The following is a 24585-nucleotide window of genomic DNA, read 5'->3' on the forward strand; positions in this document are numbered from 1 at the left end:
ATGTAAACATAAATATAAATGTGACTTTTATCTTAAACTATGTTTTCATTTTAAGTCGTTGAACATTTAACTTTTACTCTTATTAGTTTCAATGATCCCATGTTTAAAAGGGCCATAAAACTAATTATCCTTGGCAGTTTGGTATAAAAGTATTATGCTTGGAATAGATATCATTGAGATATATTTAATTAAGTTAGCGTGAACTCTTGATGCAAAGGTTTGAATTGAAAAAAAGGATCCGTACGCAAAGATTCAATATTGTCTATGAATCTTTTTTAAATTGACAATAAATGAACAGCATTATTCACCAAAACACGATATATTTTGTTTAAATTTTCCATCTAAACAGAAAAATTGTTTGATTCTTTGTTTGTGTCTAGGATGAAAACGGTAATCGTTGAATTTAAGAATTGGAAATCATTTTTCCTTTTAATTTATGTTCATCTACAAAGACTAGAAATTAGAAACATAGATCGCTATTCCATACGCAAAGCTATAGCCTTTTTAGATATTTTGTACTGAATCTGGCCAAGGACTTATATAGACGTCCCTGATCTGGCACAACAAAGATGATCTTTTTGAATTTTGTATGACTGGCAATTTCTGATGAAAAAGATAGGCTAGATAAGCAGGGGTGGATCCAGCCATTAAAAAAAAGGGGGGTCCCAACCCAGGATAAAGGGGGTGTTTCAACTATATGTCCCCATTCAAATGCATTGATCGGCCAAAAAAGGGGGTTCCAACCCCCAGACCCCCCCCCCCCTCTTGATCCGCCACTGATAAGCATACATTTAAGTATTTTGAACCAAACCTTGCCCTAGTATACAGTTTTCATTGAGTATTTTCTTCAAAAGGGGTTTCTGTATTCGTATTGAAGGATGGTTTCCGCACGTAAAACATATCCTTAGTTCATGTATTAAAGCTTAAACAGGTGCGGATGAAGGATTTTAAAATGAAGAAAAAATGGGCAGAAAAACTACGTTTTGAGTGATACTTGTAAAAACGTTTTTTTTTTTTTTTTATCACATGTAAGCTTTATTAACAGGCCGTGTCCCTCCACCTAAATTCGTCTCTGTTTGTAAGCTCTGGGTTATCGATCTGAGATTTAATTATGAAGGCTAACCTTAAACAAAAGCTTTCATGTTTATGTATTTGCTGGTTAAATTATAAGAGGAAAAGAGGTTTCAATTAACCCCATCATCGTATCAGAAAAAGTCATTTGATATAAATTTGTCTGTCATGTTTTTTAAATATACGTTTTAAAAGCTTTTTGAAATTGATTATTAATGTGGGTTTAATAATGTTTGTCTCGACATTTAACTTCACCTCGTGACAAATACAAAAGCAATACACTAAAATTTATTCCTCACTTTTGTTTTTAGTAATGTTTAAACTATAAATCTATATGATCGCTGGTCTTTTTAATTGGCAGGTTAAACTCGCGGATTTAAAGTTCAGAACATTTTAATCTCTTACTGATCATAATACAACTAATGTTGCGATTGACCAGACACATTTCATTTAAACCACCCGAAGTATCTAAATACTGAAATTTGAGGATTGTTCGCTTTCTTTTGTTTTACGCCAAAAAATATGGAAATAAGACACTTGAAACAAAGAAAAGTGCCTTGGCGACATACAGTAATAAACCACCATTTTCCTTTTAAAGTTTTTGTGAAATATTAAAACGGAATATTTATTTTTCTTTAAAAAAAGGAACGTTTTCACAGAAATCTTACGGAGACTGTTGTGTTAAAATGTTACAAAATGACGATAATTAGACATTGTAACATTACTAATTTTGTGTTTTTATCAAGGATACATCGTTAAAGTTGTGAATTATTGACATTAAGTGATAAGTATAGTGTTTTTATTTTTTCTTCATTTTTTTCTATTTTGATTCGATAAACAATGACGGGAAAGATTCTGGGTCCCCGTTCGTCGACTCCAAAGGGACCAACGTCCAGACTTCTACCACAAGTTCCAAAATTTTCAGTCAAAGAGCCACCTCTTTCAAAACAATCACGGATTCTGCCGCCAGTTCCGCCTCCAAGAGACGGATCGAATGTAACAAACAAAATCCGATCACTTCCTCGGGTACCACGACCAATACAGGCGCCATTGACTGGCCAACAGGATACACACAACTTCGAGAAAAATCCAGCAATTCCGATTGTCCCTAAGCATCCGAGACAGCTTCCGAAGATACCTGTTGTAAAATCTAACCAAAAGCCTGATGACAGAAGAGCTCATATGTTTGCAGTATATAAACACGATGCGGACGAATATTTACGGAAGAAGGAGTATGACAAGGCTTTAGATGCTTACACATCGGTTAGTATCAGCTACTTATCTATCAGCATATGAATATCTAAACTATTGGGTTTTTTCATCATTAAATTTAATTCATTTGTCTTTTATAAATCTGGTATAATTATGCTTACAAAATAACCTAAGTCCAACTAAGACTTTTATTCAAATATGAACATCTTTAGGTATATAAATTCGTTCTGAATAAAGTAGATATAATTCAATATGTTTTTCTGCAGTATAACTAGATCTGCCTTTTCTAAATAAATATAAAAGATAGATATCAAGTAATCTATGAATATAAATTTCAACATTTAATTTTAAACCCATATTTTTTACACAATTAAGGTTTCAAATGTATTGATATATATATATATAATAAAGCAAAAGTGGAAGTACTTATCTATATCTGCGAATAGATAATAATTAATGCAAAAGTGGAAGTTTTAACATGATCCTGTATGTGCCCTCTACACTGAGAGGATAGGTAATAGCTAGTCAACAATGTTATAAATTAAAGGGGGACAGTATATACATTTCCGTATTTACCACAAAATGCCATAAAAGTAGATATAATATACTGTAAAACCATAAAATCGAAAATAAGAGATATCTGTATTCATAGTCAGATTGTAGATAACAAACTTTTATAGCAAGTTGATATAAAATTACGTCACACTGATGTTTATGTTTGGTCAATTTGTTGTTCAGTCATGTATTGGAATCGATTCTTGTATCTTTATTGACCACAACATTGATTTGACAAACAAACTGACTGAGAGTATTTATCACCTCTTATATAACTCAAAAGTCTTGATTTCTTATTACCAACGAGGGTATGTGAAAATAAACAAATAATTATCATTTATAATGTTAATTGAATGGTATATGGGAAGGTAATGAAATCGAAAGGAAATACCAGTGGCGGATCCAGGACTTTTCCTAAGGGGGGGGGGGGGTGGGGGGGGGGCTGACTGACCTAAAGGGGGGGGGGGGCTCTCCAGTCATGCTTCAGTGATTCTCTATAAAAATCAACTATTTTTTCCCAAGAACGGGTGGGTGGGGCTGGACCTCCAGGCCCCCCTGGATCCGCCTATGAATACATTCCAGTTGCGAAGTAAGATAAGGAAGATATTGGCAGTAAAATGGAGTTTAAAACTAACATAAGAACAGAAATCAGCAACTGTATTAAAAGACGGCAATTAAGGGGTCTGTATTAGACCAAGGAAACCCCAAAATATCAAGACACGATTAATTAACGATAGTTTTCACTAAAAAGTAAAGCCTCGCTCTGCTCGAACTATTAATGAATAGTTGTATCACTAGATGGCTTGACATGTTTTTTTCCCTCTCTAACGGTTAAAGACGTGTTAACACTAAATCCTATGGATGTGGACATAATGATTGATATTTTAGTCAAAGAAACATGATGTTGTTTATAACTAGTAGTTGTTATTGGCTTTTAAGTAGCTATCAGTAACTGCAAGTACTCTCAGACTGACTGTAATTTGTGTGTTTGGTATTTTTGTAAATATGTTTGGGAACTTTGTGTCGACCTGATGTGTTGAGATTTTTTCAACTGATTTTTATCATTGTACAAAGAACCCTTTCGATTTGTTTTCTTATTTCAATTAGTTACATTTGAATGTTCGTTGTTTATATAAGCATGATGCTTATCCTGATAGCTTGCTAATTTTCATATTGAACTTGACGTTTTGTGCAAGAAGCTGAGCGAGTGACAAGCAAAAAATAAAAATATCTATAACAGCATGAATATATTTGTATTTAATTTGCAACTTAGGCGGTTGATGATCTCCCTTTTTAACTTCATCTTAAGTAAATTTTATCAATTTCTTTAGTATTTAACTTATTTTCCTACTTCTTACGTATTCTAGCAATGATCTCCACATTTGACAAAACTACTCATCTTATGTAAAATAAAAAAAGGATGGCGTTCATTCCCCAAGCGCCTGCTATTTACTAACGTATTGAGTCGTAGATATATGTTCGCCATTAAAACAATGTAGATGAAAACGCTGACGCTTGTGTGTTCTTTAACCGAGATTTACTTAAATCGCAAATCTAAAAATTTTAATGTAAATACAATTGATTCTATTGACATTCCAAATGCAAATATTCTGATACGTTTTTAAACCTCTATTTCTATAAAACTAATAGGAATTCCTACTTGATGAAGTGCCTATACTTATTATTATATTGTTTGTCCAAACAATCATAGTTCTTGTTTATCGATTTAATTTTATCACTTGTTTAAATAATTATTGTATAGAATAATTAAAAGTTGTGAAAAATAATTAACAGTTTGTAGATTACGTGTATATTGTTTATCATAGAATTACTTTGTTACGTAAACCTTCGTATTTCTGTAAGTAATTCAAAGACATTTTATTCCTTAGTTAAACACAATTTTGTAAGATATATATTGAAAGAAAATATTTACAAAATACGTTAATTTTAGACAATTCGAAAGTGAATTTTGGTTATTTTTAGTCTACTTTATCATGTATACGTATGGTTGATGTTGCTCACTTCATTCGTCAATATTATCGCCTAGGTCACGTCTCGTAAAAGCGTGTTCGCCTGAAGTGCGGAGTTCCGTTGTGTTGACCCTCGACCAGATCAAACTAATGTAATTTAAAATTTTATTTGACGTATCTCCGTTTAGCAAGCGGCGTTCATTAGAAAGAGTAAAAAAGGGGCGAAAGATACCAGAGTGACATTTAATCTCAAAGAAAGAAAATTAACTGACACTGCCATAGCTAAAACTTGAATAGAAGAAGACAGACAAGAGTACACAAGAGACAACATAAAAAAATAAATACTAAGCAACTTGAACACCACCAAAAACTTGGGGTTATCTCAGGTTATCCTGCTCCAAATAAAGATCGACGTAGCATTGACGAGTCAAAATAAAAGGTTCGGGTAGGATAACATGTCTACATGCCGAATACAACCTTGTGTCTATATCATGTTAAAAAAATCCGGCTCAACGTGTCGGTCTATTTCAAACTACAGTTAATTTCCATATAACATAAACATATTTTCATCCTTATGTTTATTTAATTTGCCACTGGACGTCAAAGTCATCTATCATGTAAGGTCAACACACTAAAAACTCAAATATTCGTTGTTTTTAGATAAATAGTGAAATTGTATCGAGTTCAATTTCGATTCATAACTTGAAAAGTGTATTTGTACTCATTTATCTAGCTATTTATTGGAATACCCATTTGTTTGTTTAATTTACTGGACACGAATATTTTAAATCTATATTAAATTATTGATAACACGAATGTATGACATTCTTCTAGTTCATGTACAAACGGATTATTCACAATTTTTATAAATATCTCTATATTGCCAAAATCTTTCATTCAAATCTGTTCAAATCTGTTAATGAATTAGAAATTTTTACCACGCCCTTAATATTGAAAGTAAAATACCAAAAATACCGAAAGGTTTTTTTTTTATCGAAGCTTCTCTAGAGACTTTGATTTTGTTGAAAAAGGAATACTGCTTTCTCAAAAGTTGCTAAGACAGGGCTATGCATCAATCAAATCAAGGTCATCACTCAAGAAATTATAAGGTCGCCATCATGAACTGATTGGCCATTATGACAAAAGTGTGTCAGAAATCATATCTGATATTCTTTCTCAGTCATAATAACCTTCCATCATTACCAAACTGAACAAAGAAATAAAACGACGGGTGCCGTATACGGTACAGGAAATGCTTACCCTTCCGGAGCACCTTTTTTTCACTCAGTTTTTAGTGGCGTTCGTGTTGTTTCTTAATTATTATCTATAACTGTTGATGTAAATATTATTTGGTTTTGTAAGTCTTTTTGTTTACTTCTTGGTTTTAATTGTTATTGTCTCTTGTGTTCACCAGAAAACATTAATTGAGCATTATTGAGTAATTTACTTATTGAATGGTGTCTCTTGGACATTTAGAAATGAATATATTTGCTATTTGACCGTCTGAATTAAGAAGGCTTTAAATATTAGTCACTGGAAGTAAACTGTATTTTGGCAATGTCGACTATTTTTATAGGTATTGCGTTCAATTACTGATCTATAATTTTTTTTTCGGTCTTTGTTATATAATATACATTTTCACTTTACTTTTTTTTAAGTGTCGTTACATTTTATTTATTTCAAAGCATCTATCCTCTCTTTAGTTAGGGTGAAAATCAATCTCATATAGTTTATGTCAGACTGAGAAATGGATACGTTGTATATATATATATATATATATATCATTTAAGCAAATGTGTCAAAGATAAAATGAATAAAAGTGAAAAATTATCATAACTTTCAGGTAAAGGAGAAAATCCAATATAATAAAGAATCAGTACCAAGACAACCGCGCAATTGTTCTCATTAACATATATCCCCAAGTACAGTCAGTTAAGATCGAAAACTGAGATTTTATAGAAATCCTTTTGTAATAAAAACAAACAAAAACAGTTGCTTATTAACTTTTCATCGAAAAATTGTTTGCAAGTTTATTGTTTAGTGCATAATGATGAGTACCATGTGCAAAGTTCAGATTGTGTTTTTGCCCGAAGTTGTGGAAAATACACCCCCTCTATTGAATATCAATCTCGTTTGTCGATAGCCAAAGACAGTAAGATAGGCTGCTGTTATTAGTGTTTTAGGGACATAAAAAAAAAGATGTGGTATGATAGCCAATGAAACAACTGTCCACAAGAGACCAAATTGACACAGACATTAACAATTTACTATATGTCACCGTACTACCCCAATTTAAGCATACTTTCATCTTTAAAAGACCTAATGGTGAAAGTTAAGGGGTCGAATAATAGTTATGAGTTCGTATTTGAGTTGAGTCGAGCTGAAAAGCAAATTTCTTCTCCATGATTTTATATCTCGGAAGATAACTCGACTCTGTTATCAATACTTCAAGATCGACGGTATGGAGTATATAGATGATATTTTCAAGTCTAAGAGCGATCTTATTGCACACACTTTAAGAATTTCATTAACGGTACAACGACGTATAATGAGAGGTCAAAATATAAAAAAAACGACCCGTTCCAAATTTTGTCGTTTTGCCAAGGTACGCAATACATTCACGAAAACAACCCAAATCAGATAAAAATGACAGCTTTGCAAATTTGACATAGCTTTAATCGTTTTTCAATAGATGTGCATACAAGCGAAAATATCATAGGAATTCGTCAATAAAAAAAACTTCACCGCTTTATTAAAACAATAAGAATGAAATCTAGCACTATTCATATACTATCATAATGTTTCAAGTGGGTTATGAATATATCACAGCGCCGAATCCGTAAACTTAAGAATTTAACAGAAAATGGTTAAAACAGTTGCACAACTTTTTAGGAGAAATACCTATATTGATATGACAAATCGAGGATCTCTAGTGGCAAACTAAATGACCCTTTTATTGAGACTCATTAAAAAAATAACCAAATTGAAATGATACAACGCAGAACTTCTTGCTACACATATAATATATTCCGTAATACAAACACTGTCTTCAAACGATTCGCGTACACACTGAACTCCTGGTTTTCTACAAAATATTATACACCAACAAATACCAAATAACCCATAAGATACTCTCATAACGTCAGGCAGAGGAAAAAGAAATATACATATATATAAAATTGAGAATGGAAATGGGGAATTTATCAAAGAGACAACAACCCGACCATAGAAAAAAATGTATGTATACTTACCATTATAAGCTACCTAAAACCAATAAGAACTCTTATACAGTGTACATTTTTTCCCCCTATTATCTACAAATTATAGCACTTTCGAAAATGCTACCAAGAATAGCAGCTCTTTGTATAACCGTTTACATCTTCACAGAACAGATTTCTATATCTGATCTTTCAAAATAATATAAAATAGCTTAACTAGTATATAGTTTTTTTCAAGCAATATACAAAGCAACATTATAAAACAAAAAAAACTCTGTAATACATAGTTTTCTTCCCTCCTAGTATCACTCACAAATGAAATATTAACTCCATATTCTTATAATGACTGGAAATATGTTTATGTTGAAATTGGAAGACCAATGAGACAACTCTCCACCAGAGACCAAAATGACATAAAGTCAACACCATAGGTCACTGCATTAAAGATTCGCAATGCAACTATTTTGAGGAAATAGTGATTCATAAACATTAAATATATATAATCATTTCATGGCAACTCATTTCTGATGTCCTCGACCCTTCATTTGGGATAAGAATAGAATTGCATATGCAGATTCAATAAACTCCATATATGTGTATGTAAAAAAACGAGGATCATTCAATAATTTATATTTATTGCAGGCTTTGAAATTAGTTCCTGATGAAATGTCAACACTGGTAGCTAAGTCCAGATGTCATCAACTGATGGGCAAACGAAAGAAAGCGATGCAAGATGTCGAAACAGCACTAAGTTTAGGACCACTGTTCCACGAGGTATTTATATGTTGCTCATAATATTTATGTTGTGTTGTTATTCTTTAAATTCCTTACAGTTATAGCCCTTTTTTGTGTGATAAATTTTAGGGTTACAAATATACATCAACTTACAAACCGAATTACAACAGTAGCAGTGTCTATATAGCTAGACTGAATAACAAAAGTGACAATGATTTTTTAATAACAAAAGTGACAAAGTCTTTACTGAATAACAAAAGTGACAATGTCTTTACTGAATAACAAAAGTGACAATGTCTTTACTGAATAACAAAGGTGACAATGTTTTTACTAAATAACAAAAGTGACAATGTTTTTATTAAATAACAAAAGTGACAATGCCTTTACTGAATAACAAAAGTGACAATGTCTTTACTGAATAACAAAGGTGACAATGTTTTTACTGAATAACAAAGGTGACAATGTTTTTACTGAATAACAAAGGTGACAATGTTTTTACTAAATATAAAAAGTGACAATGTCTTTACTGAATAACAAAAGGGACAATGTCTTTACTGAATATGAAAAGTGATAATGTTTTTACTGAATAACAAAAGTGACAATGTCTTTACTGAATAACAAAAGTGACAATGTCTTTACTGAATAACAAAAGTGACAATGTTTTATTGAATAATAAAAGTGATAATGTTTTTACTGAATAACAAAAGTGACAATGTCTTTACTGAATAACAAAAGTGACAATGTTTTATTGAATAATAAAAGTGATAATGTTTTTACTGAATAACAAAAGTGACAATGTCTTTACTGAATAACAAAAGTGACAATGTTTTATTGAATAATAAAAGTGATAATGTCTTTACTGAATAACAAAAGTGACAATGTCTTTACTGAATATGAAAAGTGACAATGTTTTTACCGAATAACAAAAGTGACAATGTTTTTATTGAATAACAAAAGAGACAATGTTTTTATTGAATAACAAAAGTGACAATGTCTTTACACTGAATATGAAAAGTGATAGTGTCTAGACTGAAAAACAAAAGTGACAATGTCTTTACTGAATAACAAAAGGTGACAGTGACTAGACTTAATAACAAATGTGACAGTGACTAAACTGAATAACAAATATGACAGTGACTAGACTGAATAACAAAAGTGACAGTGTCAAAACTGAATAACAAAAGTGACAATGTCTTTACTGAATATGAAAAGTGACAATGTTTTTACCGAATAACAAAAGTGACAATGTTTTTATTGAATAACAAAAGAGACAATGTTTTTATTGAATAACAAAAGTGACAATGTCTTTACACTGAATATGAAAAGTGATAGTGTCTAGACTGAAAAACAAAAGTGACAATGTCTTTACTGAATAACAAAAGGTGACAGTGACTAGACTTAATAACAAATGTGACAGTGACTAGAAAGAAATATCAAAGGTGACAGTGACTAGACTGAATAACAAATGTGACAGTGACTAAACTGAATAACAAATATGACAGTGACTAGACTGAATAACAAAAGTGACAGTGTCAAAACTGAATAACATAAGTGAGAAAGTCACAGTGTCTGTCATTTGTTTGTCTTAAAACTTGATTTCTTGGTTATTACATTTTTTCTTAATTTAAAACCTAGCATATCTAAATTGAATTATGAAACTAAGTTTAAAATCTTTATCCTGTAATACTAATTATAATAGTTGGTTTGAACTATAGTGCAAACTGACAAATATCAAACTTATGATTACAGTTGGTACCCTACAAAGTTTTAGTTTTATGTTATTTTTTGTTTCTATGCTAGAAGTTTTGACGGAGCTATTCATTGTTCTTATAAGATAAGATAAGATAAGATAGTTTTATCGTAACTATTTTTGACAATTTTTGTCTAGCAACAGAAATGATGCCACAGTAGTTTTTAGTCTCCAATTCATTTTTTTTATAAATGAAAAATAGATGAATAAATGTTTACTTTTGAACGAAATTTTAATTTCATATATTTATTCATGATATGTATAAGCTGCAGTTTCGACTTGATGCAAAAAATGCATCATTGTTTCATATATTTGACATATGTAAGCTGTATTTCTGGCTGTTATACAAAATGTTGTGTTTTATTGCCATTAGGACTAAAGTCATTAGTCATGCGATAAACAGTAACGTCTTTTGTTGATTTTAAAAGGATTAAACTGCAACAGTTAAATGATTGGATTATGTTTGTTGTATATTTCATTGTAATGTTATTTGGTTGTTTGTTTAATCAAACTAAAGTGTTATATATGCTAATCCTAATGAGATTAAAAAACATTGCATATTGCTTTACGGAACTACTCTGTAACAATTAAGCAAGTTCAGTACCCTTATGTCTTTTTGTTTGTGCCCCAAAAATATAATAAACATTGGCATGTTGTATGTTTTTGATTATAAGAGCATGAAAGTTATATATTTTGGATTATAACGGCTTTGGATTACATATGTATTATTTATTATAAGCCATGTTTCGTTGTGAAAATAAATCAACATCGTTGCTTAATAACAAACCCTTTGGCGGAAATACGCAAAACAAATGCATACTTTAGGTAATCAGTGCATATAGTATTGTAATCATAATCCCTAAGCTCATAACAACCAACATCATACTATGATTCCATTAACTCATATCTATAAATAAAAACGGAAAAAGATAACGTCACATGTTAAACTAAATATAAAGAGGCTTTAAAAGAGCCATAAAAGGTCACTCTTATAAAAGAAACGAGTTTTTTGTTGTGCAACACCAATACTCGTAGTATATGCATTAAAGGGCATGCGCACAGCGTCGTTCGGGTTTAATGTAAAACTGAATGTATGATAAATGTTGTACCCTATAATTCGAAAATAAAAAAGTATTACAAAATTATAAAATAATATTCCAAACATGTTAATTTGTCAGATAGCAAATTGATATTTTGGATTAAAACATAAAAAGGTGATATTAAGATCACAGAAAATAGCACAAAGTACGAAAGACAATACAAGGAACCATTACCCGACTGTCACTCTCCTAAAAACCGTGACATCATCAAAGACAAAACAACGACGAAAACACATGCTTCAGATAGTCTTGGTATAGACTCAAATAAATTAAACCACTGTAACGTACTCACTACACACACCTCATCTGGTCCCCTTCTATACCACAGAAAACACATGTACAAAAAAGAAACCCAAAACAATGCAACTACGAACAGGATGATCACCAATGTTGACAAGAAAAAAGCATGCTGAGGTCATTTCAGCTGTTTTCGAGAAAAAATAGTACTCATAGTTTGCTTTTCAATGTTCACACACGATGTGAACAGATTTATCAAATGCTACTCAAGATAGTGCATTATATTAGTTTATCAAACAATTTTCAATAATATATAATTACATTAGATGTATGTTTCATTATTATACGTTATTCTGATTGGCTAACTGCACATCGCATGTTATTCCGTAAGCAATTGCATTAGACAATAAAATTTATCATTCATGATGACACGAGGTCCCACAATAAAGTGCACAGGTGAATTAAATAAAACTTGATAAAAATCGTGTTTTCATGACCCTAGCTGAAAAATGTAATTATAAGTATTGAATGCTTCTTTTTGTAACTTTATAGGGTTGTAAAAGCGTTGACCGTGCGTACATTTTTGGAATGAAGCGCTTACGCGCATCATAGAAAATGTACTTCGGTCAACGTTTTTACACCCCAATAAAGTTACAAAAAGAAGCATTCAATTCTTAAATAAAATCTTTGGAATATCTTGAATCGTGCAACAGGAGAAAAAATAAAATTATGAATAGGGGAAATCTGTTAAATAGCAATATCTAGATAACAAATTATTTCTAATTGCAGGCACTATTCCAGAAAGCAGAATTACTCTTCATTGACGGGGAGTATGATACGGCATTGGTCTATTATAATAAAGGAAATAAACAAAGACCAGATATCCAAGCATTCCAAGATGGTATCTTTAAAAGTCAAGACGCATTAAACAAGCATGGTTCCGGTACGTTTATTCATATCCATATTGGCCATCATTTGGTTCTTTGATTTGCTATGCTAAGTATGATTTTTCCCAAGATATGCAATTCCGTGTTATTGTTCAAAAAGTTTAAAAGAAAATAAATTCAGAAGGGCAAAAAACACATTGTTACACAATATTGTTCATGTAAGTAATGAAACTTTCACTCAAAGGCGTGTTTTAGTGTGGTTGTTTATATCATATGTATCTTCTCATTTACAGCAAAAACAAAGAAGAAATCGAATGTGCCAACAGAAAGTCATGGAAACCCAACAAAAAGGGTAAATCTTTTAGCATTATACAACATAAACCGTTGACACATTTTCATCCAGAATATACATAAAACCAATTGTTGTCCATTTTATTTTTTTAAATAATTAATCAATTCACAACTTTACTCTATCCTGTAGTCGTTCATCCTGATTATGCATGAAATATTTGCCACTGGATGTTAAGCAACCAAAAATCGATTAATCATGAAAACGATATTTTTTTTATTTATTATTATTGCAAATATGTTAATATACGTAGCATGCACTATGTTCTTTACCATTGTTTATACATCCAAGCTGCACATATTTAATATCATAAATTCTCTCATCATCTATTTACGGAAAACCCTAAACTTACTCATTTGAACTCTATTTTTTTTTTACTAAATCCGTACGTCGATCGAAATATATTGTTTTAAAAAAGTTTATTATTTTATGCCAGTGATTCTTTTTTTTGCTAATAGAAAAGAGACGTCCAATCTCAGTTGAAGAAGAAGATTAACACATCGAAAGAGAGTACAGTTCCATCCAGGAATATGGGAACACCAACGACTCGTAATGTCAGGAACAATACTTATACAAGTAATACCCCAGAGAGCAAAAATTCAACGCCTAGAAATGTTCCAACTCCAAGCTTTCGACATCGTCAGGCTCAGGCTAATCCATTGCTAAGAATGGAACATCTAAAAGGATCTATGGAATCTCTCTCTAAACCTTCTGTAGCTTCCGGTTCCGAAAAGGAAATGAATGAAGGGGAGATTACAGAACGAAGAATGAAACAATTGTTGGGTAGAATGTATAATGACAAACAATATTTAGAAAGACTTGTCGAACAGGCTGGTAAGTAATAATATATTTGTATTTCAGAATTTAATGTTGATTTTTGTCATTTTATCGTTTACCAAAGCTCAACTGGACAAACGCGATAAAAATTTAAAAAGTTTTCTACACTCATTGTACAAGAAAAGTTTTGTTGGCATGAGCGAAAGGAAATACTCACTTATATGGTTTCGCTAGCTTTAAAACCAGGTGTGCCCTAGCACTTTCTTCGGAATTTTTTTATAACATGTGAGGAATATGGCAGTAGTTTTTCCAGTGTTCAAATGCATGCATATGACAAACTGACAACGCCATGTTGCATTATTACGTCAACACGAGAAGACGATGATATTTTTGCCGATTTAACTTTATTCTTAGCAATTTTCTGATACCAGGTAGTATCGTGGAACACGCTATCTGATAGTTGAATATTTTGCATATATATATGATACATGTACAATAATAGAAGAATTTAACCATATGCTTTTCTTTTACAATGTCCTTAATGTTTGTAGGCGAACTCCCTTCTGGATCAATCAGTTTGTCAAACATGGCAGAAAATGGTTTGAATTTCCTCTATGACCGCGTTCTTTATTGGGTTCGCCAAGGTCGTATATTACCACCAGAAGCCCCGATTTTACCACCACCACCTCAACCAAAACCTTCCAAACTACTGGATAAAAGGACATCACCACGATCAGATACAAGCAGTGGTTCTAGACCTAGTGTTGATGCAAAATCATCAAAGTCAGACACACGAAAGTCGGAAGTAGGTGTTAAACAACCTGCTTCGTGGTTCAGATATCTGGAACAAAAGAAAGTTGCTAAAGTTTCTAATAGGAAGACAAATAACCAGGGTAGGTTTCTTACTGTGTTAGAAGGACAGAAAATGGAGTTGATAGAAAACAATGAGAACAAAAAATCTCTCAGTCCATTAAGACCTACGCCACCAAAAACCGAAAAGCCGTCCTTGAAACGAGGAAGAAAACGAAAAGGTGCACGGTCAAGTGATAAAGAGAATTCCGATACGGATTCAGGATTAAATATAAGTTTTACAACATACAGAGGGAATAGTGACTATGGTGAAAATCACATGTCTTTTGAAGACATCGAACCAATCAAAGAGGAATCACCATCTCCAAGGAAAATGTCATCTAAAAGGCTTGTGAAATACATGAAGAAAGACAAGAAAGAAAAGCAGGCACAACGTCGGCAACAGATGATACATTTCGTCAATAAGGAAATTGAAGACATTGAAATAGGTAAGTTAAATGAAATCTAAATGCCATGGTATGTTTAAGATTGGAATAATGATTATTTTCAATAAACAAACAATGGAATTGAAATCAGTAAAACTCAGCGATCATAAAGGTACCAGACTTAAGCTTATAAATTGTTACAGCGTCCTTGACGCGCGTTTTGTCTAAATAACATTTATCAGTGACACTCATTTTAAGATGATTGGAAGACCAAATCAAATACGAAGTTCCGAAGCACCTGAGATCGCCCCCAGTTTTTGGTGTGGTTCGTGTGGCTTATTCTGTAGTTTTATATATGTTGTGTCATTTGTACTATTGTTTGTCTGTTTGTACTTTTCATTTTTAGCAATGGCGTTGTCAGTTTATTTTCGATTTATGAGTTTGGTTTGACTGTCCCTCTGGTATCTATCGTCCCTCTTTTGGAAAACATTGAAAACAAAAATATCATAAAATTGCGCCAAATATGTCTAAGGCAGTTATGCTTGTTATAGTTACCCTTTGCGTTTCGAATCGAATGATTCATTACGTTCATCAACAGAACATTAAAATAGAAAGAGAAAGCTTGTTAAACGTACTGAGATGAATATGAAGGAATATCGATGTGTATTTATATAATTCGCATAATTTTGCATAATCTATACTACTAATGAAAGAGACCGATTTCATTCAGCCGCAACTGTTCTGAAACCATACAAAGCCGGAAATATTTGTAATATGACGTATGTACATGTATGTAGTGTTTTGTACTGTCGTTGAAACAATTCTTTTTCACAGAAAACGCCGATTTGCGAGATGGTATCTCAATTCGGTGACCATTATCGGTTTTGGTCATATACACTTTCGCGAAAGCTCACTCCGCGAAATTTAAACACTTGCCCAATAGTACCGCAATTTTGCGGGCATCTTATGTATTCAAAATTCTTTCGTTAAAGCTGTTAGTAAAATTAAAATGTGTATTATAAATCAAATATTATTAAAAATTTACAAAATACAAAAAATGTCTTTTATAGCATATGTAGATGCCAGATACATAGACTGTTCTCAAAGAGCTGAAGCATGTTTACAGACCATTACAACCTTTGATGGTGAAGCACTTCCGAATGTCATGTCAATGATTGGTAAACTCCATAGCTACATCGGAAATTCAGCAATCGAAAACAAAGAATTTGAAATGGCCTTACGTCATCACGAACGTGATTTACAAATTGGTGAAGACAGGTGTGTATTTCAAGCAGATTCAATCTCATTTGATATCTTATAATATGTTTGTGAAATATTCACTGATACATAGAGGATTTTTTTTTTATATTTGAACAAAATCACATTTTACATTTCCTTCTTGATAGATATGGACGAGACAAATTAAAACCGTAACAAAACAGAGTTACCGACGTACAAATATGACAGAAGTCAATAAAAAATGAAACATTTTAAATTCCTTAACATCGGATTCTATCAAAACTACGAGTAATTATTTGAAAAAACCCACTCAATCCACAACTCCAAGACATATAAGATTGATAAGGTCGTAGTTGTATGAAACAAAAGTATCAAAATTTCGAACTGAAGCCAACATCATCTGGGGCAAGCGTGCTTGGGAGTTAAAATCTACTTTTAAAATAAAACATTACCCATTTAGCATAATGTATATGTGTGTTCAATGACCTCTTTGTAAATTGGAACCTCAAACAAAAAGTAGAATAGCAAATTAACAAAAACCGTAGAGACAACATAAACAGAAGAAGGAAACCTTTGATTGTACAAAAATAACACATTATTTCAATCTCAGAATACCTCTTCTATTATGTTCATTATCTTCGAAAAAATTTGAAAAAAATTATCTTATAAACATGTTTCATGCCCAAAAGCATCAAAAGTTTTGACATTATGAAAACATGTTTTATGTCAATATAATTCAAGTACTGCAGTACTGAGAACTGTGTGGGTTATACTTTCATAGGCCTGCAACATTCAAGCAAAAGAAATAAAACCAATCACACCATACGTACTAATTCAGAAAAATTAGTTTGATTTACCTGGTAATAATGTTATGTCTATTTGTTCCAGTGACGACACAGAAATGATCTCAAGAGCGCTTGGAAATCTAGGAAGAGTTTATGTTTCGCAAGGAAAACATCAAAATGCTTTAGAACTGTAAGCTGAAGCGCTGATAATTCATGTTAATTTAAGTATTAAAACCTTTAAGATAAATAATTTCAGATAAAATGTCATGTTAGGTTATGGGGTATCCATTCATGACACAAAATTATTACATTTATCGCTATTTTATGAAATTTTCCTATGATTTTACTGTCTGATATTTTTTTCTCGGCGGAGTCGAGTGATATGAAAATTATCGCTAGAAACTAAGGGAGCACGTGGCGTTGCTAATGAAATTGACATGAAATTGACAACGTCGGCATAGGTAAAATAGCGATAAACAGATTATCATTGGTCATCTCATCTTGATTGCTTTTCTGGCTTTACGTCCCGGCTCAAGCGAGAAAATCTCGTTGAGATGATCAATCTATAAGTACAGAAAAAAAATCACAGAAAAGGCAAAGGAACAGCGCCTGTATTGCCGTTCTTCATCGCAAAGTCACAATGAGGAATTAAACATCGATCAAATAAATGCTCACCTCACAGCGGGTTGAAAACAGTCCATTGTAACGGTTTGATAAGATTTCTTTGCAACATAATTCGGATAGACTATGATCACTATGATCACAGCCACTTATAAAACGCCAAAATTGCATATTACATTAGATGAAAACCTATAAGTAAAGTTTCAAACTGATGTTCATGTCTTTCTTTACTTTATGGATCGACTTTTCATATATATTTTGTGTTGTAGGTTATTATTAAGTGTATGCATCATTCTTTTCGTTTAAATTTTACTTAACTAAGTGAATAGTACGTTATCGACTTTGTTTTAACAACCAGAAATACATGTACATTTATAAAACATAATCAAGAACCATATTATATTTTGAAAAACAATACATTTTTAGGTTTTCCCGAAAAGTTCCATATTGTGCTACACGATTGGAGACAGCCTGGTTATACCATGAGATTGGAAACTGCTTCTTGATCCTTCAACAGTTTGAGTTTGCACGTGAAGCAGCACGACGCTCCTTAGAGGCAGCTGAGGAAGCTGTAGAATGGAGTTATCAGTTACAGTCTAGTGTTCTGTTGGGAGTAGCAGAAGGTAAGAAAAAAAAAACGTTCCAAAGTACCAGTAGTGGTATTCTTACGATTGATTGCTGTTTTATGCCACTTCTCTATCCTATTTCGTGGCGATAATTTTTGTTTGTTTGAGGAATAACTGTGTGGAAGCATTGGACTCCAGTAAGGAACTTAACATCCGGTTAATTATGGAGTCGAACCTTCCTGTCACGTGAGGGAGTCGAATACACAACCTCAGTGTTGACAGGCTAGTGATACAGAAGTTAAACTACTTAGACTTCTCGGCAACCAACACCCGCAGGTGTTATTAAAAGTTACAAGAAAGAGTGTATGTGCTATAGTTTTGAATGGTGTTGGCAATAGCAGATAAAGTCTATAATTTTTAATTTAGATATGGACGCTATAGTATTGTATTATAGTTTCTGTGAACTATTAAATCTGTCGTGTATAAAAAAAAATGTTGAAGTGCAGTTTTGCGTTACACATGTAGTGTTATATTATCAATTGTATTTAGCATCTCGTTTGAGTTTTACTGATTTTATAAATTATGTTGAAATAAAAGTAAAATCACAAAAATAATGAACTCCGAGGAAAATTCAAAACGGAAAGTCCCTAATCAAATGGCTAAATCAAAAGCACAAACACATCATACGAATGGATAACATCTGTCATATTCCTGACTTGATACAGGCATTTTCTTATATATATCTATAGATAGAAAACGGTGGATGGAATATAGTTTTATAGATGGTTAAACATCTCCCTTATATGACAGTCGCATCAAATTCCAAATGATCAGAGATTTTAAAAATCTGACGGCTGATACGGGGCACCGAATGGGACTCTTGTGGTTTTGTACTCAAAATTCAATTTTGTACGGACAAAAGTGACTTTTGTTCAACAAAAAAATTTAATTTCCATATCAGGTAACAAAAGTCAATTTTGTATGCAAATATGTTTATATTTGCATACCTTTTAAACAAAATTGACTTTTGTCATGACAAATATGAATTTTGTCTACAAAAATGAATTTTGTCATGACAAAAATGAATTTTGTCATCACAAAATTGAAGTTCAAACAAAACAAGTCTGTAGCACATAGTTTTGTAAGACAAAAATGATTTTGTTAGGACAGAATTGAATTTTGTACAAAACCACAAGAGTCCCATTCGGCGCCCCGTAGCTGAAGGATAATTGAAAAAATCAAACTAACCATTCTCTGTTTATTTTTACCTGCATGCAATATATTTCTGTAGTAAGTTAAAAAAAATAATGTACTTAATCTCTTTTCAGTAAAACTACGGGAATATCATTCTGCCTTTAATACTTTTGAGAGAGCACTGGACCAAGCTCGCATGCAAGGTAAGATAACAAAATACAAAATACATGTAGTTTGTAATTGCTCACAGTGCTGTTTTACTCTTGTTTGATGTTTTTATTTTTATGGTCGACTATTTACATTCGTTTGAAAACGGGAAAGCTCTAAGCATAATATATTTTGTTTTTGTAAATATTTCTGCTTCATATAACGTAAATCAACCTAATTAAAAACCGATCTCTCATCTCTCCCGTTTTCTGATATGTCGCACTACGATGCGAGATATCTGAAAACGGGAGCGATGAGAGGTTGGTTTTTAATTAATAGTAGATTAAACGTAACAAGGCTTAACATTTAAGAAGTAAGATACATTTTTGAGTGCGTATTAAGTATACCACTAGCTTATTTTACCTATACATGTACGTTGGGTAATTTAAATAGTATATTTAAAACCGAAATCAACAGTTATTACTAATACTATTATCATGAACCCAGTGTAAAGAAGTGTCCACCATTATTTTCAGGAGACACAAAGGCAGAAGGTGCCATCAGGGAAGCATTGCAGGATGTTAATCTCCGAATTGTAGAAGAAATGAAGCGAAATCAGCAAGAATTCATGTCCAGAAACAGGGCCGATTATGCAAAGTCACGTGCTGAAATGTCAGATTATTCCAGTATTTATATACCGGAAGACGATGGTGACGTATCACTTACAGAGACAGGATATGATACTGACAATTTACATTTGGACTTGGACCAAATGCGCAGTGAGATGGAGACCTCTATGTTTGGGTCTGTTGCAAATCTTAGATCAGAAAGAACTTCTCGTAACGAAATGGGCTCCATGTTGAATTTGAATACAATGGGGAGGTCATCTATTGTACCAAGTGCATATAACATTCTGCGCAGCAATACCGCAATGGGATGATTCTAAACGGCCATACGTTTTGTCTTCACGCAACATTATACATTATATTATACATTATACACTGTTTTATATAAACCGTGTAAGACATGTGTTTGATCTACTCATCTTTCACTGTTTCATTGTTAAATTGTGCCAATATTTTAACTGTTCGATATTTCAAAACTCATTTTAGTTTCGGAGTTTTGAAGAAAATCATAAAAACAGAATCTTGTGAACGATATATATAATGATTAATTTCTGATTTTATTTCTACTTTGAATATGCTAAATTTTCGGTATCAAAGTAGATGTACAAATGCTCAGAATATTTGTGATGAATAAACTTTCCTTTTATCGAGTGTCATTGAATTTCGGTTCGAATTTCGTTTATCAATGACATGCTCCATTATTATTGATTTTATTTTATCTTTGCACCTATCAATTACGCAGCAATTTTTGTTTCATTTGTTAAGTTATATTCTTTTAATTGTTAATTGTGTCATGCCTGTTATATATGTTTTAAAAAAGTTCAAGCATATTGTATTCTTACGTATAATGCACTTTCTAAGGACTATTTTTGTGATGTTGACATCAACCTCGCACACGTAGACTTACTATAGAGATAATCACCATTGTGTTTTAACATTACTTAAAATCAAAGAAAGGAAAGTGTACACGTCATGGTTACCTTGTACTACATGATCTCAATTTTGACCAATAGTTTCAATACTGTATTACTTTTCGTTTCGTTAAAAAAAGTCTAATTGTCCACTTCTATCATTGTCTACCTTTACTTTTTAAATCGAGCGTCACTGTTGAGTCCTTTGTAGAGTAAACGCACGTCTGGCGCAAAAAGAAAATCAATATTGTAACATACGATAAGTTTATTTTTCATATTTTTGTAAACAAAAAACATGATCGGCAGTATTACTGGCGTACTTTATTAATTTATTTTTTTTATTTTCAATAAATATCAATGTTGGTAAAATTAATCTTTAATTATGTAAAAAATATGTGTAGAATTTGCTATAGTTTCAAGCTTGATATTTTTTTTTATGAATATGCCTTTCCATTTCAATAGACAAATACAAACTTCAAGGACAATTACAAACTTTTGTAATACACTGAGACTATTGGTTGCACATGACAGGAGGTTGATATATTGTATCATCATATTTTTAATTTGTTTCAATAAAATATATGTTATTACTTAAGCATGTTTTCTTTTATAACGAAAGACCGCATTTTAAACGATAATGCCACGATACATTTTATTCTTGTGATATATTAGTGTCAATATTCTTGAAATCGAACGCCCCTGGGTTTTGGTACGGTTCTTACTTTTCAGTGTTTTGTTTTCTATGTTGTGTTTTTTGTATTCTGTTGATTGTCTTTTGGTCGGTTTTCCTTTGTCGTTGTATTGTCATTTATTTTTCGGTTTATGAGTTTGATTATCACCTTTTAATTTACCGCCTCTCTTAGTTCTTAACTGAACATGTCTTACAACAGAGAATGGTTTTATCACGAAATGATATTTCCAACACCTTCATTTTATTGGCCTAATGATTGAGCTTAGAAAAAAGAAATGTGGAGAGCACGTCAATCGGAAAGCAACTTACACACAATAAAAACAGAAAAGATAACACATGTGTTCAACAACAAAACAGTGTTTACTGCGTTCAATATTCTCCGTCTCTTTCTCAACCCGCTGGATGCACGCAAGATTCTTTAATTGGTGAGAATTTCGTTTTTAGATTTTAGATTTTAGATTTTAGACTGATAAAAAAAATCACATTTCAAGATAAAATAATTGATATTTTAGCTGAAAAGTCTTTGGTACATAATATTTATTGGTGGCTTTTAACTAGCTTCCAGTAACTGCGAGAACTCTTGAGATCCGTTCGGTACTTTGTGATTTATGTCTTTTTATTCAGGTTTTCTTGTGCTGGTCTGATATACCAATGCCTTTTAACTTCTTTGTATAACTTGTTTTTATGTCTTCTTTTATTGTGCTTTTTAACATAACCAATGTTAGGGAATGATTTTGCGCCCGCAAACATATTCAACACGGCCCGCGTTCTGTATTGTGTGTGTTTGTCTGAAGTCAGTATTCTGCAACTCGTTGGTGGTCTCTTGCTGTATATCATATTTGTTTCTCGTATTGTTTACCAATTTTACTGTTTTCTGACCTTTTATAGATTTCTAACTTCTACTTCATATGCTCTCTGGTTAAAAAATGCCACAGTGTCAATCATATTAGATCTTTATTTTTTATTGATCATGTCAGCTGACGTTAAGATCTACCAGAGTGTGTACAGTTAAGTCGCTTACGAACGCCGACAATCTGTTACAAAACACGTCCTCCAAACGTTATAATTTTTTTTGTCATACAAACAAACAAGCATCTTGATGACGTCCGTTTCAGGGAACATTGTGTTTTAGGAGGTTTGTCCTTGTCTAAACCATGATTAACTTATCTCTATTGACATTTTTTATGAATCAAAACGTTTGACAAGTGAGTTGAAACCTTCAAAGGTATTTTCTATCGAACGATTTATTTACAACAAATATATATATTATGAAGCCTTCAATAGATTGTTTCACATTACATTTCCTGCAACTGGGAAATAATTCAACCTATATTTCCGTCAGTGATATTGTAACAAAAAATATTTTTCAATTAAATCATTCCAATAATGAAAATAAAAAAAACCATCGATATTTTGATTTTTAACTTACAAGAAAATCATTTGATAATAAAAGAACTTACAGCTCCAAGTAAAGGCAATGTAACGTAATACGGATTTTAAGTTCATTTTAGTCAGAATAGGACAGCTGAACGTGGCCAATATTTGTAAATTATCCAATTTCGTGTGCATAGTAACAACTATTGTATACTTTGATTAAAAGCAACAAAGAAAACAATTGTTATTTTCATGTTGATATAATAAATGAAACTGAAATATATAAAGTGGCGTTGACTTTTGACCTTGATATATTTTAGAATACATATTCGAATGGCGATATTTCTACTAATAAGAGTGATAATGGATGGAATTTGTAAGCTATACTCAGCTTACATTGTCTTTGAAAGATGCTTGGATATAGAGGGATAAGAAACACTACTTTTACTAAACCCTTTCCAAGTTTCTTGCAAACAATTTTAGGGGTCGGCAAAGAAGGTTACCGGACACTGAAGCACGTTTTAAATAAAACTATAAAAATAGTTGCACGAAAATTACATCGAGAAAAACGAAGCACGAGAAATAATTCGCAAATTATAAGAAAAAAGTATCAGAATACTCAGACGTTCTTAAAGATCATGCACCCATTATTAACGTATACCTTACGGTCACCTCTAAGCGTACGTCTGCCACTTGCATCTAATTTGAAAGAAATATGCATAGTAATTTGATGGACTTTATTACAATGCATACATATACAATGAATTACAAAAATAGAATGGTAATTAACAATATACTAGTACATCAATTTCAAAAAAATCAGAAGGTATTATAACACTGACTCAAAATTAGTCACGGTTTCCTTTTTAATCAAATTCGGGAAGAGCCCGAGAAATTAATAGCACCGACACGAAACACGGAAAAAAATAAGAAACACGAAGCACGATCATCGAACCAAACACGAGAAATCGAAAATTAAAAAGTCAAAACACGAAAACACGGGAAAAAAAGACCGAAAACGTTGCACGAAAATAACACTTTTCCACCCTCATTGCAGCTTGACTACTATACACCGTCATCCTCGTTGTTTTTTTTTCAAGTGCTGTAAACTCGTACTATCCTCCAGGGAAAACATAAAAAATAATAATAATAATTAGTTAGCTTATTAAGTTAGCGACAATTTTCCTGTTTGAGAACTCTTTTTTTAATGCTTAAAGATGTTTAAATTTATGCACTCAGGTCTATTTAGGTTTTCAAATATTAGCTTAGTCTTGATTTAAATGGGTACATGGGGTCATACAGAATAGAGAATAATGAGCAATATGTATATATATA

At 32.0% G+C, this 24585-nt stretch overlaps 1 protein-coding gene across 1 annotated transcript; it reads left to right on the forward strand.

Moving 5' to 3' along the window:
- Nucleotides 1–1416: 1416 nt before the first annotated feature.
- Nucleotides 1417–21780, forward strand: LOC134707895 (uncharacterized). Its single transcript, XM_063568047.1, has 11 exons — nucleotides 1417–2334; nucleotides 8669–8800; nucleotides 12638–12791; nucleotides 13029–13087; nucleotides 13543–13918; nucleotides 14413–15159; nucleotides 16167–16374; nucleotides 17224–17310; nucleotides 18168–18364; nucleotides 19636–19704; nucleotides 20185–21780. The coding sequence occupies exons 1-11, from the start codon at nucleotides 1912–1914 to the stop codon at nucleotides 20586–20588; spliced, it is 2856 nt and encodes a 951-aa protein (XP_063424117.1). The 5' UTR covers nucleotides 1417–1911; the 3' UTR covers nucleotides 20589–21780.
- Nucleotides 21781–24585: the final 2805 nt, after the last annotated feature.

This window comes from Mytilus trossulus, chromosome 2, assembly GCF_036588685.1.
Source record: "Mytilus trossulus isolate FHL-02 chromosome 2, PNRI_Mtr1.1.1.hap1, whole genome shotgun sequence".
Taxonomy (NCBI): domain Eukaryota; kingdom Metazoa; phylum Mollusca; class Bivalvia; order Mytilida; family Mytilidae; genus Mytilus; species Mytilus trossulus.

Excerpts from the sequence above, each read along its gene's own strand:
- LOC134707895 (XM_063568047.1), top strand. The coding sequence starts at position 1,912 with ATGACGGGAAAGATTCTGGGTCCCCGTTCGTCGACTCCAAAGGGACCA. Across the intron at positions 13,919-14,412 it reads AAGACTTGTCGAACAGGCTG|GCGAACTCCCTTCTGGATCA; the intron begins GTAAGTAATAAT and ends TAATGTTTGTAG. Across the intron at positions 17,311-18,167 it reads CATCAAAATGCTTTAGAACT|GTTTTCCCGAAAAGTTCCAT; the intron begins GTAAGCTGAAGC and ends ATACATTTTTAG.